The 12,236-nt window shown below is 55.4% G+C and overlaps 1 protein-coding gene across 1 annotated transcript; it reads right to left on the reverse strand.

Moving 5' to 3' along the window:
• Nucleotides 1-2,997: 2,997 nt before the first annotated feature.
• LOC143185949 (uncharacterized) lies at nt 2,998-3,657 on the reverse strand. The gene has a single exon (XM_076389284.1). The coding sequence runs from the start codon at nt 3,655-3,657 to the stop codon at nt 2,998-3,000; it is 660 nt and encodes a 219-aa protein (XP_076245399.1).
• Nucleotides 3,658-12,236: the final 8,579 nt, after the last annotated feature.

Raw genomic sequence — 12,236 nt, forward strand, 5'->3', positions numbered from 1 at the left:
CGAAAGTCGCAATTGCACAAACGAGTGCAAATCAGCACGCATGCAGTGCTGTTCCATGGTATACGTAAAAAAGTATGCCATGTGGTATTGCGACTCCGCCTCCGAGCGAGTGAAAATCAGTACATATAAAGTGCTGTCCGATTGCAATTGAAAGTCGCAATCGCACTTGTCAGTGCGAATCAGCGCGTATGAAGTGCTGTTCCATGGCCTCAAGTTATAATTGTATATATTTGCAAATAAGTGTATATGGAGAGTGATGAGGACCGTCTTTGCCGGGGGTGGTGGAGGGTTTTTTCACACTCTCCTACTAATTTTTACTTCCAGGTGTTCCTTTCTTACTTTATCCGAAGGAAAACCGATTTGCAAATAATTCGCCACAGATACAAAAAGATAAGTAAAATCCTTCTACTTTTATTGTTTGTACATGAATTAATAGGAAATCATTATAAACTTGTCTTAATTGTTTTTCACAGGCCAGTATCAAAAACGTAAATCCTGCCGTAGAACGCGAAGAAAGGAGGCAATAATATTTGCAACACATTTAAAAAGATAAGTCAATTACGTATACTTTTCATCGAACATAAATTCATTGGAAATCGTTTTCACTATGCTTGAATTTTGATCATAGGTTTTTTGATCATAGGCGCCCAACTGTAATTCAACCCATTTTTTTTTTTTTTTTTTTTTTTTTTTAACGTGGAGAAATGCCTAACGCACACCCCGGAATGGGGGAATCCCGGGGTAGTGTGGGGCTTGCACCCACTAAAACTCCACGGTGGCCATCTTCAGCGCATGAGGGGGACTCCGGGAACTCTTTCGAAAACTACCGGAGTCCCCCGCGCTTCCCTCCGCCGCTACCAGCGCGGCGGAGTTCCTTCTTCTGTGGGGAGTGTAACCTCCCCACGTGGCCGCGGACGCCTCGCGCTACGCGCTCAGCGCCCGCGACCACTTATTATTCCCTGTTCGGGATTGGCGCCGCCGAGGGGCCACACCCTCGACGACGCCCCTTCTGGGCCTTTGATAGGAGGCCACCGGGTCCCCAACCCGGTGACTTCAGGTCCTGGCGGTCCCGCGCGCGGCTGACGGGCTCATGTAGCCGAGCCCGCCGCGGCATTATGCGCGGGAGCCGCCTGTTGGTGCCGGGCGGATAACGTTTCCGCCCGGCCGAGAGACGCGCGGACAGAGTCAGGGGGGACCAGCCCCACCTGTGGCTGGGGCGGCACGTAATCGCCGCCCCGCTGCCCGACGCGCCCCTCTTCTTTCTGCGCGAGCGGGGTCCGCGACCTCCCGCTCGCGCTCGTCCGCCTCCTTCCGGGTAATAATGTCCTCACAGAAGGAGGCGAACGCTTGCCAGGCGCCGCGATCGCCAGCGATCGCGGGTACCTCGGCTCGGAGGGAGAGGTCGCCACCCATCTCCCTCCGGAGCGCCCGCCTTTGAGCCGCAAAGGCGGGACACTCTTCCAGCGCGTGTTGCGCGGAGTCGTGCTCCGCGCCGCACTGGTGGCACATGGCCGTCGCCTCGGCACCTATTTTCGTCAGGTACTCCCCGAAGCATCCGTGCCCGGAGAGCACCTGTGTCATGCGGTAGGTGAGCCCACCATGCCTACGGTCCAGCCAGCTATCAAAGCTGGGCAGGACCGCCCCTACCGCCCGCTGTCGGTCGGCGCCGCTCCGCTGGAGCTGACGCCGCCATATTTCGCGGGCGGATCTTTGGGACTGGCGCTTCATTTCTGTTTCGACCGTCGCGTCTGGCGGGGCGTATCCGTCCAGACGGAGGGCTTGCAGCCGCCGATATAGATCGGCGTGTGCCTCCGCCTGGATGTCGAAGGGGACGACACCCGCCAGAACCGCCGCCGTTTCGTGGGGTAGGGTGCGGTAGCCACGCACGACCCGGATGGCCATTAGCCTCTGCACGCGGCGCAATTTGCGCCGCGCGCTCCGGCTGACCACCGGGCCGCGGGCCCACACGGGACATCCGTATAGGGCCATGGCCCGCACCACCCCAACATATAGGCGGCGTACCTTCTGGTTGGGTCCCCCTAGGTTGGGCAAGAGTCGGCCAAGCATGGTCGACGTCGCCACAACCCGGGGGACCAGACGGTCGAAGTGTTCTTCGAAGCGCCAGCGGCTGTCGATTTCCAGGCCGAGGTACTTAAACCTTCCCCCGGCCTGGATGGGGGCATCACCCACCCAGACCCGAGCCTGAGGCGCACGCCGCGACAGAGGCAGCCCGTGAAACCAGACTACCTCCGTCTTTTGCGGCGAGATCCGGAGCCCCAAGGCTCGGATCCTGGCGACGACCAGTGCCACGGCCATCTCGGCCAGGCGGACAGTCCTCGTCCAATCCCTCCCCACGGCGACTATGAGCGTGTCGTCGGCGTAACAGACAACGCTCGCGCCGGTGGGGAGGGGCCCGCGGAGCACGGAGTCGTACCCCAGGTCCCATAGGAGTGGTCCTAACACAGAACCCTGAGGCACGCCCCGGCTGAGCACCCTCCGCTGGGTGCCGTTCCGGCCCGGGAATTCGATTTCCCTGTCCCGCAGGTAATCCGACATCACGGCCTGGAGGTAGGGCGGCACCCCGTGTTCTCGGAGTGCCACCCTTATTGCCCCCCAGGGCAGGGAGTTAAATGCGTTGGCGATATCAAGACTGATCGCCAACGCAACCCCACCCTGGGAGACGGCCGTGTCCGTGAGGGATTTGACGTGATCGATCGCGTCGAGCGTCGATCTTCCCCCACGGAAGCCGAACTGACAGTCGGCTATGCCGGGACCGTCACGGGACACCGCCTCCTCGAGTCGGCGAGCGAGCACACGCTCGAACAATTTGCCGACTTCGTCGAGGAGGCATATGGGCCGGTACGCGGAGGATGAATCCGCGGGCTTGCCTTTCTTCGGGACGAGGACCATCCGCCCTCGCTTCCACAGAAGCGGTATCCGCCCCGACTGCAGACAGCCATTAAATAGGCTTAGCAGTCGGGGCCCGAGGACGCGCAGTCACCTTTTTAAGGCACGTCCGGGCACTCCGTCCGGGCCGGGGGCGGTGTCGCGCACCCCTAGGCGACGGACGGCGGCAGCGAGCTCCCCTTGCGTGACCTCCAATTCGGCGGACCAGGTGGTCGGGTCCGCCGGCTCCGGCGGCCGTGGCTCCTCCGGATCTACCGGAAAGAGTGTGTCCACGACACGCCGGAGAATAGGGGGGTCGAGACTCGCCGTGACCGGGGGCGCCGCAGGGCGTAATCGCCCTAAGACGATCCTATACGGTCGCCCCCATGGGTCACGGTCTAGCGAGTCTAGGAGCTCGCGCCAGGCCTCGGACTTGGCCTTTTTGATGGCCGCCTGGAGGGCCACCGTTGCCTCTCGGTAGCCCTCGTATAGCGTTTGTTCCCTCGCGACGTCGCGGTTGGCACGTCTGCGGGCCCTGGTGAAACGGCGTCGGGCCGCCACCCTTGCAGCACGCAAGGCGGCGATTTCGCCCGACCACCAGTACACGGCCCGCTTGCGAGGCTTTCCGGTCCGGGGCATGGCGGCGTCGCAGACCGCCGCCAGAGACTCCCGGAACCATACTGCCTCGCTGTCGACGTCCGCGACGGGCCCAGCCGGCGGCTCCGGCCAGGCCATCGCGAGGGAGGCGGCCATCAGCGCGTCCTCGTCCATCTTCTTGGCGGCCCATCTGCAGGGTGGCTGTCCGCCCCTGGGGCGACGGGCTGGGTGGGGGTTTTCGGCGGAGATGTGCATCAGCACATGGAGGTGGTCGCTAAGCGTCTCCACCTCCTCCGCCACCCTCCACCCGGTGACACAGCGCGCGGCGCAGGGCGTCGCCCATGATAGGTCAACTATCGATTCGCCCTGCCACCGTACGCATGTGCTTGCAGAGCCCCTGTTGAGGAGTAGGAGCCCCGCGCCCGCCGCCCATTCCAGCACCGTTTGTCCCCTCGCGTCTGTCCCGGGACAACCCCAAGCCGTAGACTTGGCATTGAAGTCGCCCAGGACTAAGGTGCGGCTGACTGGAGAGCGGGACACGACGTCCCTGACCTCGTCCAGCAGCCGCTCGAACGCCGCGAGGGGGGCACTGGGCGGGGCGTAAATGCCTACCACCGCTAGGCCGCCGTAAGTTGCCGCGACGTATCCGCGGCCGTGCGCAAACGCGCAGAGGGCCGCGGCGCCGTCGGTGATTATCGCGACGGAGCCAAGGTCGTCGCCCGCCCAATTTGGGCGGTCGAGGACGCGGTATGGCTCCGCCGCGACTGCCAACCCCACACCAAGCTCGGCCAACGTCTGCTGCAGAAGGTCCTGCGACGCGGCCGAGTGGTTGAGGTTGGCTTGCAGAATTTTGGGCCGTGGGGGTGAACTTTAGGCCGTGTCCATGGCCTCCCCACGGCCGGATCCTGCTTCCTTCGTTTTGGGCTCATCTGCCCGGGTGTTCTCCGCTGGTTGCGGGTCCGTCTCCCTCGGTGCCGAGGCGGCCGGACCAACTTGGCCGGACGCCCCGGTTGTTGGGGGAGGTTTCCTCCCTCGTCGCGGCGGTGGCGGCGCGCAGGCTTTGGCGCCCAGCCGATGGTTGGCTGGGCGGCCCAGGTCAGTGCACACCGGGCACTTCGGCGGGGCCGAGCAGTGCCGCGCCATGTGCTCGGTGCTACCGCATGTGTAGCACCTGGCGCGGCGGTCTGCGTCGACTGGACACTTCTGCTGCACGTGCCCCAGCTCAAGACATTTATAGCACCGCTGGGGACGTGCAGCCAGTGCTTCGACCCTCGCCGAGGTCCAGCCGACCCTTATGCGCCCGGCGGCCATGAGTTTGTTCATGGCCGCGACTGGACACCTAAGCCAAACGGTGCCTAGCCCGGACGCGGATCGGCGGACAATGCCGGTGCGCACTTCCTCTGTGCGGCAACCGGCTGTACCTGCGACGGCGGCCGCCACCGCCTCCGCGGTCACGGACTCGTCCAGGCCGCTTATGCGCGCTTCGGTGCATTTTACGGGCCTGGACACTTTGACCTCCAGAATGGAGGACCCCGTGCGGCCCTTTCGGTATTTGATTTCGGATATACCGACGTCATGCAGGCGTACGCCCGCCACCGCGCGCGCCATGACCTCAGCGTAGGTCATGGCGCTGTCAGGGGGCAGGGTCAGGCTGACCGCTGCCCGTTTTGGTGCGCGGGGCGGACGTACGCGCGGCGCCTTCTTGGGCGCATTGGCTTGTGGCGCGGGAGCAGCGCGCGCGCGCTCCGCGGCCGTCGCCCTCCGCCTCTCCTTCCTGCCGACAACCTTTGACCAGGTGTCGGCAGTAGTACCGGAGGAGGCGGGAGCAGCCGGCTTTGGGCCGGGCTGAGGCGGATGTGCGGTCGCGGCGGCCTTGCCGCGGCGCTGGCTGCGGGTCCTCGGAGCTGTCGCAGTGGGCGGCTTTGAGTTCTTCGGTGCCGCCTTCTTCTTGGGTGCCGCCGGAGGTGCAACAGCGCGGGCGACAGGAGGGGCGGCGCGGCGTGTCGCAGCTGGAGGGACAGCGGCCTTATGGACCGCTGCCTCCCTTTCCTTTTTCCTCTGCCGCCTTGCCCGCCTCTTTTGTGTGGCGGTCATCCCGCCCGCAACGGGCGCGGCCGCAGGTGGACGCGGGGGCGCCGCAGGTGGTCGCGCGGGTGCCGCAGCTGGAACGGGGCACGGTTTGTTGCGCGGCGCCTGTGCAGGGCGTGCCCGCGAGACATCGGCGTAGGTCGCCGGTTTGCGTGCGGGATGTGGAGGAGGTGGAGGTGGCGGTGGCGCGCCCAAGCGGGCCGCAAGTCTCTCCTCCATCTCGCCGCAGAGGCGGCGTATCAGGCCCTCAACTCCGGCGAGCGGGTCCTGGCGAGGCGGGTCTGGTGGTGGTCCCGCTGAACCGCGGGTGACGGGCCGCTGCCTGTGGACCCTCGGCGATGGAGGCGCCGGAGGTGTTGGAGGCGTCGGAGGCCGCGATGGCGGCGGCGGAGGTAGCGGAGCCGGAGGAGCTTTTTCCGTCGGCGGCGACGACGAGCGGCGAGCTGGGGATGTGCGGCCCATAAGTCGGGCCTCCAGCTCGACGACGCGCGTATTGAGCCGCGCCACGGCACGCTCCAGCTCAGCCTCACGGTCGGAGACCTTGGCGCGCTTGGCTTGCTCCACCGCGGCCTGGCGGATGGTTAGTGCCGCGACGCGCAGCTGGCGCACCATCGACCCCTTCAGGTGGTTGGAGCACTTGGCCACCTTAAGGATGGTCTCCGACTCCTCGAAGATCCGAGCGCCCAGGTCGGTAGACGGGGCGTGCCGCATCTCTTCGGCGAGCTCGTCCTCGCGGATGGGCACGCAGGATTTCGAGATGGGCGGCGCCATGACCGTGGGGTCCTCGGCCTCCATTTCTTCCTTCAGCTGACGCTCCTGCAGCGTCAGCTGAATTAATTGGCGCTTTGCCTCCGCGAGACCCACATACTCCCCGGTGGTCGGGGGACGACCACGCTTTTTACCCGCTGGTTGTGGGGCTCGGGACAATCTGACCGAGCGGATGGAACCCGCCGAGCTGGCGGAATCCCACCCGTCATCGTCGGTCAGGCCCGCAGAGGCGGACCGCCACGTTGACTTTTTGCGGCTGCGGCCGGTGCTTGTTCCCGGCAGCCGCTCTAGACGCACCACAGGGCGCGCGAGGATCACCTCGCTAACGACCCTGGGTGCGTTGTGCGCCGAAGCAGACGCCGGGACAGACGATCTGCCTGACCCGGACGCCTCTTCACCAGTCGCGGTGCTGAACGCAGTGGCCCGGTGGTCCACCACTGCGTTCTCCCGGTAGTCGGTTAACGACGCGGGGGAGCCCGGTCGGCCACTCCCATCCGCGCCGGTACTGGGGGATCCGACGCCCCCTGCACCGTAAACGTTGTTTCCTGTCGTTGTCATACCGCATTACCGATACCCTCTTGCGGGTGGGCCCGTACCCTTAACGCCCGTCTAACGTGCCGAAGTCGTCATCGATTTTCCATCCCGTTGCCAGCTCACCGCGTTCGTCCTCCGCGTCCAGCAAATTGGCACTCGCAAGCGAGTACCAACTACTGGGGCGGAGGTCCAGGGACCCCACGTGGAGGTGCGGTGAGTGGTCTTGAGCCAGTCGGGCCCCCAACTTCGCCGAAATTCCCCTCAGCTGGCGAGCAAGCTCGTCAGGGTGTTGGTAGAACATCAGCTCCATCGGAGTTCTCGCCAAGGCAGACGTGCCCGGACGAGACCCTTCCAGCCCTCGTGTCCCCAACTGTAATTCAACCCATTTTTTTTTTTTTTTTTTTTTTTTTTTTTAACGTGGAGAAATGCCTAACGCACACCCCGGGATGGGGGAGTCCCGGGGTAGTGTGGGGCTTGCACCCACTAAAACTCCACGGTGGCCATCTTCAGCGCATTAGGGGGGACTCCGGGAACTCTTTCGAAAACTACCGGAGTCCCCCGCGCTTCCCTCCGCCGCTACCAGCGCGGCGGAGTTCCTTCTTCTGTGGGGAGTGTAACCTCCCCACGTGGCCGCGGACGCCTCGCGCAACGCGCCCAGCGCCCGCGACCACTTCGTTTTCCCTTTTGGGATTGGCGCCGCCGAGAGGGCCACACCCTCGACGACGCCCCTTCTGGGCCTTTGACAGGAGGCCACCGGGTCCCCAACCCGGTGACCTCAGGCCCTGGCGGCCCCGCGCATGGCTTGCGGGCTCAGTGACCGAGCCCGCAGCCAAGACTTAGCGCGGGGGCCGCCTGTTGGTGCCGGGCGGATAACGTTTCCGCCCGGCCGAGAGACGCGCGGACAGAGTCAGGGGGGACCAGCCCCACCTGTGGCTGGGGCGGCACGTAATCGCCGCCCCGCTGCCCGACGCGCCCCTCTTCTTTCTGCGCGAGCGGGGTCCGCGACCTCCCGCTCGCGCTCGTCCGCCTCCTTCCGGGTAATAATGTCCTCACAGAAGGAGGCGAACGCTTGCCAGGCGCCGCGATCGCCAGCGATCGCGGGTACCTCGGCTCGGAGGGAGAGGTCGCCACCCATCTCCCTCCGGAGCGCCCGCCTTTGAGCCGCAAAGGCGGGACACTCTTCCAGCGCGTGTTGCGCGGAGTCCTGCTCGGAGTCCTGGGGGGTGGTGGGGGGGGGGGGGGGGGGGGGGGGGGGATTTAATTATAAATTATTATAATTAAAAAGTAAACATATTAAATTAATGTATTTTTAGCAATGTCTTCTTTTATTTTGTATATATCCAGACCTAACCCAGACCTAACCCAGACCTAAGAACATATAAATATTATAAACAATTTATATTCTTTATTTTTAGTTTATTATTGCATGTAGAATCGCTCTTTCTCGATTGTATCAGCTTGTACATAAACTTGTTTTAATTTAATTTTTCATACAAAATACACAGAGAATGTCATCGTTTCATCTTTAAACTCATCCCTCAAAATTTCATAAGAAGTTTTGAAGATCTCACCGAATAATCTCCTTCCGAGTCGAAACGTGAAAATATCTATAATATCAAAAAGGCTGCTTGTGCCGTGTTGCGCTTGCCGAAGCGTTTCAAGCTTCTTTCCGAATCTTTCCGAAGCCGTCCGAAGCAGTCCGAACCGCCGAGCTCACTTTCTGTTCGAACCTTACAATGTCACTCGGAATGACTTTTCATGGGACTTCTTGTGGGACATGAACGAAACACGCAGCTCGTATAGTTGCATGTGTAGTAGTGCGTCAAATTCTGGAAACTCGCGTGCCAACTCAGGGCAGCACGGGCCTCCTGATTAGGCGCTGCCTGGTGTGTTCAAGTGGAACTAAACTTGTCAGTTTTTTACTCTGTTTTATCTCTAACCTGGCAAAAAGCACTGCCAAATCGCGCTGACGCTTTACGTCCTTATATTGGAAGGTTTTGAGCTGGAAAAGGGCTCATTCGATAGAGGAAGGATCAATCTAGCCCGCGCTGGTCATGATTTCGCTCAGAACAATCTCTAAATTAGCTAAAAATGCTTAGATTTCATGGCTGTGAATTTGTCGATTTTTGCTTTACTTTGAACACTCATATTACTGAACATCAGCAGAATCTGATTAAATAATGACCAGCGCGGGCTAGATTGAACCTTCCTCTATCGAATGAGTCCTTTTCCATCTCAAAATCTTTCAATATAAGGACGTAAAGCGTCAGCGCGTAAACCTATGTTTTTGCCTAATTTTGTCGGTAATGTCACCGCCCTGACATATCTGATCCTAGGCCCTTAAGCCCTTTTAAGGGCCGACTTAAATTTGATTAACTGTACAATTGTTTTTTGAAACCCTTCTCTTAGCCACCTAATCCGGACCCTGTTAGATCCCTGAATTCAGCGATTCTAACACATGATTTAATGGTTTTTGCACTCATAGCACAACAAAGCACCCTTCCTTGAATTAGCACAATATCGTGGAAATGCGATTTTCCTCAATTTAACACTTCTTGAAGGCGTAAAGTGTAATTTTCGTTGTGCACCCGTTTTGACACAAAAATAGTTCAATGATTTGCCGTTAGCAGCGTTGATGGTATATCTCAATCAATTTGGTCATATTACCATCAGCATCGATGAAAATACAGATCAGTCGGTAAATGTAATCTAGAATTTGACAGCTGAATGGCGTATTCATCCAATACACGAAGGCAGACGCAAGAAAGGCTTAGTTGCCAAAACTATTGAAAGTTTGGTCACGCTGTTGCCACATATATATATATATATGTACATATTACAATTCTGCCCATTAGGAAAATCGAACGAATCCAACTCCAGCCGAGATTTTAATTCTTACTAATAAGGGAACATCGCGAGGTGAAAGTCTCCGATTTTGATGAAACTTTGTAGGATTGTAGAATAACCGAAAATATTCGAGACATATTTTTTTTATTGCTTCTAGTTCATCTACAGGGTGTGAAAACCACCCCCAAAGTTGGGGGTGGAAAACATATTTTGTTTAATATCTCCAAAACTAGTACGTGTAGCAAAATGATATACATGAGGCGATTGTGTATTTTTGAACGACGAATCCACCTATTTAAACAGTTTTTAAAAACATCAGTTTGTTTAAAAAATAGTATATTGTCGTTGTTTTCACCGATTACATGCTGATCGATCGTTTTGCAAATTTGTATGCAAATACTATGAACCAAAACACAAAATACGGCGAAAATAGAATTTTGAATGTTTACGTTATAAACAAAATAATAGAATTCGTAGTTAGACTACATTTTGTGCGAAATTGGGCCCTGAAACGAGTGGTTTTACGAAAAATATATACCCCTATAATGTTTTTGTTATTATATTATGATACATGTCGTTTATTGTTCACTAAATGTATAAATAATAACATTGCTAATGAATACTCGCAACGTCTTGCACTCGTTGCAAACAGCACGAGAGGTTCACTGTGAGTGACCCTTGCATCGATGAAAATGTAACAAGTAAAGATGGTTTACAAATCATTATTCTTCAATAGTTATTATTTACTATAAACCAGGCTTCGGAATTAACTGCTCTTTTCGGCCGATTTTCGAAAACGACGCCTCCTTTCTCCCTCGTACGTCACTTCTCTCCGCGGCGGCCCTAGTGCTCGGAAGGCCTCAGGCGCGTGCCACAAGAATCGCGCGTCAGGAGATACCACTGACAAAACAAAAACGCATCAACAATAGTACCTCACAGTACGTCTCGAACCACCGAGGTAGTCAGACGTGTCGCGTGTTGAGCGGTGTTTACAAACGTAGACCTACATATATAGTGATACACAGTGCTTACAATCATACGACCTCTTCGCATATAATACGCAAGCGTACAAGATCGCCTAAACTACAAATTCGCTGCTTACGCAGCGTATAAATAATATAGTAAGATGGCTTCCTCTGAGTACAGGAGTAGCCAATTGAATGATAATACCATCAACGTTTCTGCACAACCCAATCAAATGGACAAATCGTACGCAAATGCCACATCTTCAGTTGTATACCCGTCAAAAGACCAAGCAATAGTTATAGAATCAAAAGAAGGAATAACCATTAAGGAATATATCAGTAAAATAGCCACACTAACCAATGCTAATAACATTAGATTTGTCTCTCGAATATCAAACAATCGAATATGTATCTTCTTTGCAACTAAACAAATAGCCGAACATATCACTACCAACCACAAAACTATAAACATCAAAGACATAACAGTGTCAATCAGATCACTCATCAACAAATACAAACGTGTAATTATTTCAAACGTATGTCCCATTATTCCACACGAAACTGTTGAAGCTGAACTTAGGAAAAGAGACATTAAGATGACAACGAAACTATCATATTTAAGAGCAGGTATGACAGAACCAGGTTTCTCACACATTATGAGTTTTCGCAGACAAGTGTACATTGACCCCGACGACGAACATAAACTTCCTGAATCGATCCCAATAAATTACGATAGTACAATGTATCGGATTTACATCTCTACTGATAATATGATATGTTTTACTTGCAAGCAAGAAGGACATATCGCTAGTCATTGTCCTAAAAACACACCTGTTGTGGCAGAAAAGACCATCGAAAATCCTAATGAAAAAGACACAGAATCATTAATGGATAAGGGACCACTCGACCAAATGGAACTGGAGCCAATTCAGCCTACTCCCAGTACAAGTGAAGTTACTGCATATCATCAACTAACACGTACAGAAAACAAAAATGTTAATTCATTTAATAAAAGACCGTTATCCTCCGGTTCCAGCATCTCGTCAGTATCGACACATACATTAGCAACCGAGGTAAATGAATATTCCACGAATCAATATCAGCTAAAGAAAAAGAATAAAATTCGAAAAATAGATAATAACGAAACTAAATCCACACAAGAAGTAGCCAAAATTAAAACAGTAGAAGAGCTGATCTCCCCTATTGAAGATGAAATTGAATCATCTCCAGAAAAATTTGTACTGAATTACGATCAGTTTAAAAACTTTATTGAAAACTCTTTTGGCTCAAATGACCCAATTATCATAGCAAAAGATTATACAGATAACATACAAGCATTAATTGATATGATGAAGGATACATATAAAAATCTAACCGAAAGATCGATCAAAGGCAAGTTCACCCGAATTATCAAGAAACTTAAAAATTCATTAACAGATATAAAGTCATACACTGAAGAATCGGAATTAGACACATCTGATTAATTATCGTAAACAACAAAATATTTATACATAGATATTTAGCCTAATATGAATAATATACTCCAATGGA

The sequence above is a fragment of the Calliopsis andreniformis genome, chromosome 12 (genome assembly GCF_051401765.1).
Source record: "Calliopsis andreniformis isolate RMS-2024a chromosome 12, iyCalAndr_principal, whole genome shotgun sequence".
Classification (NCBI taxonomy): domain Eukaryota; kingdom Metazoa; phylum Arthropoda; class Insecta; order Hymenoptera; family Andrenidae; genus Calliopsis; species Calliopsis andreniformis.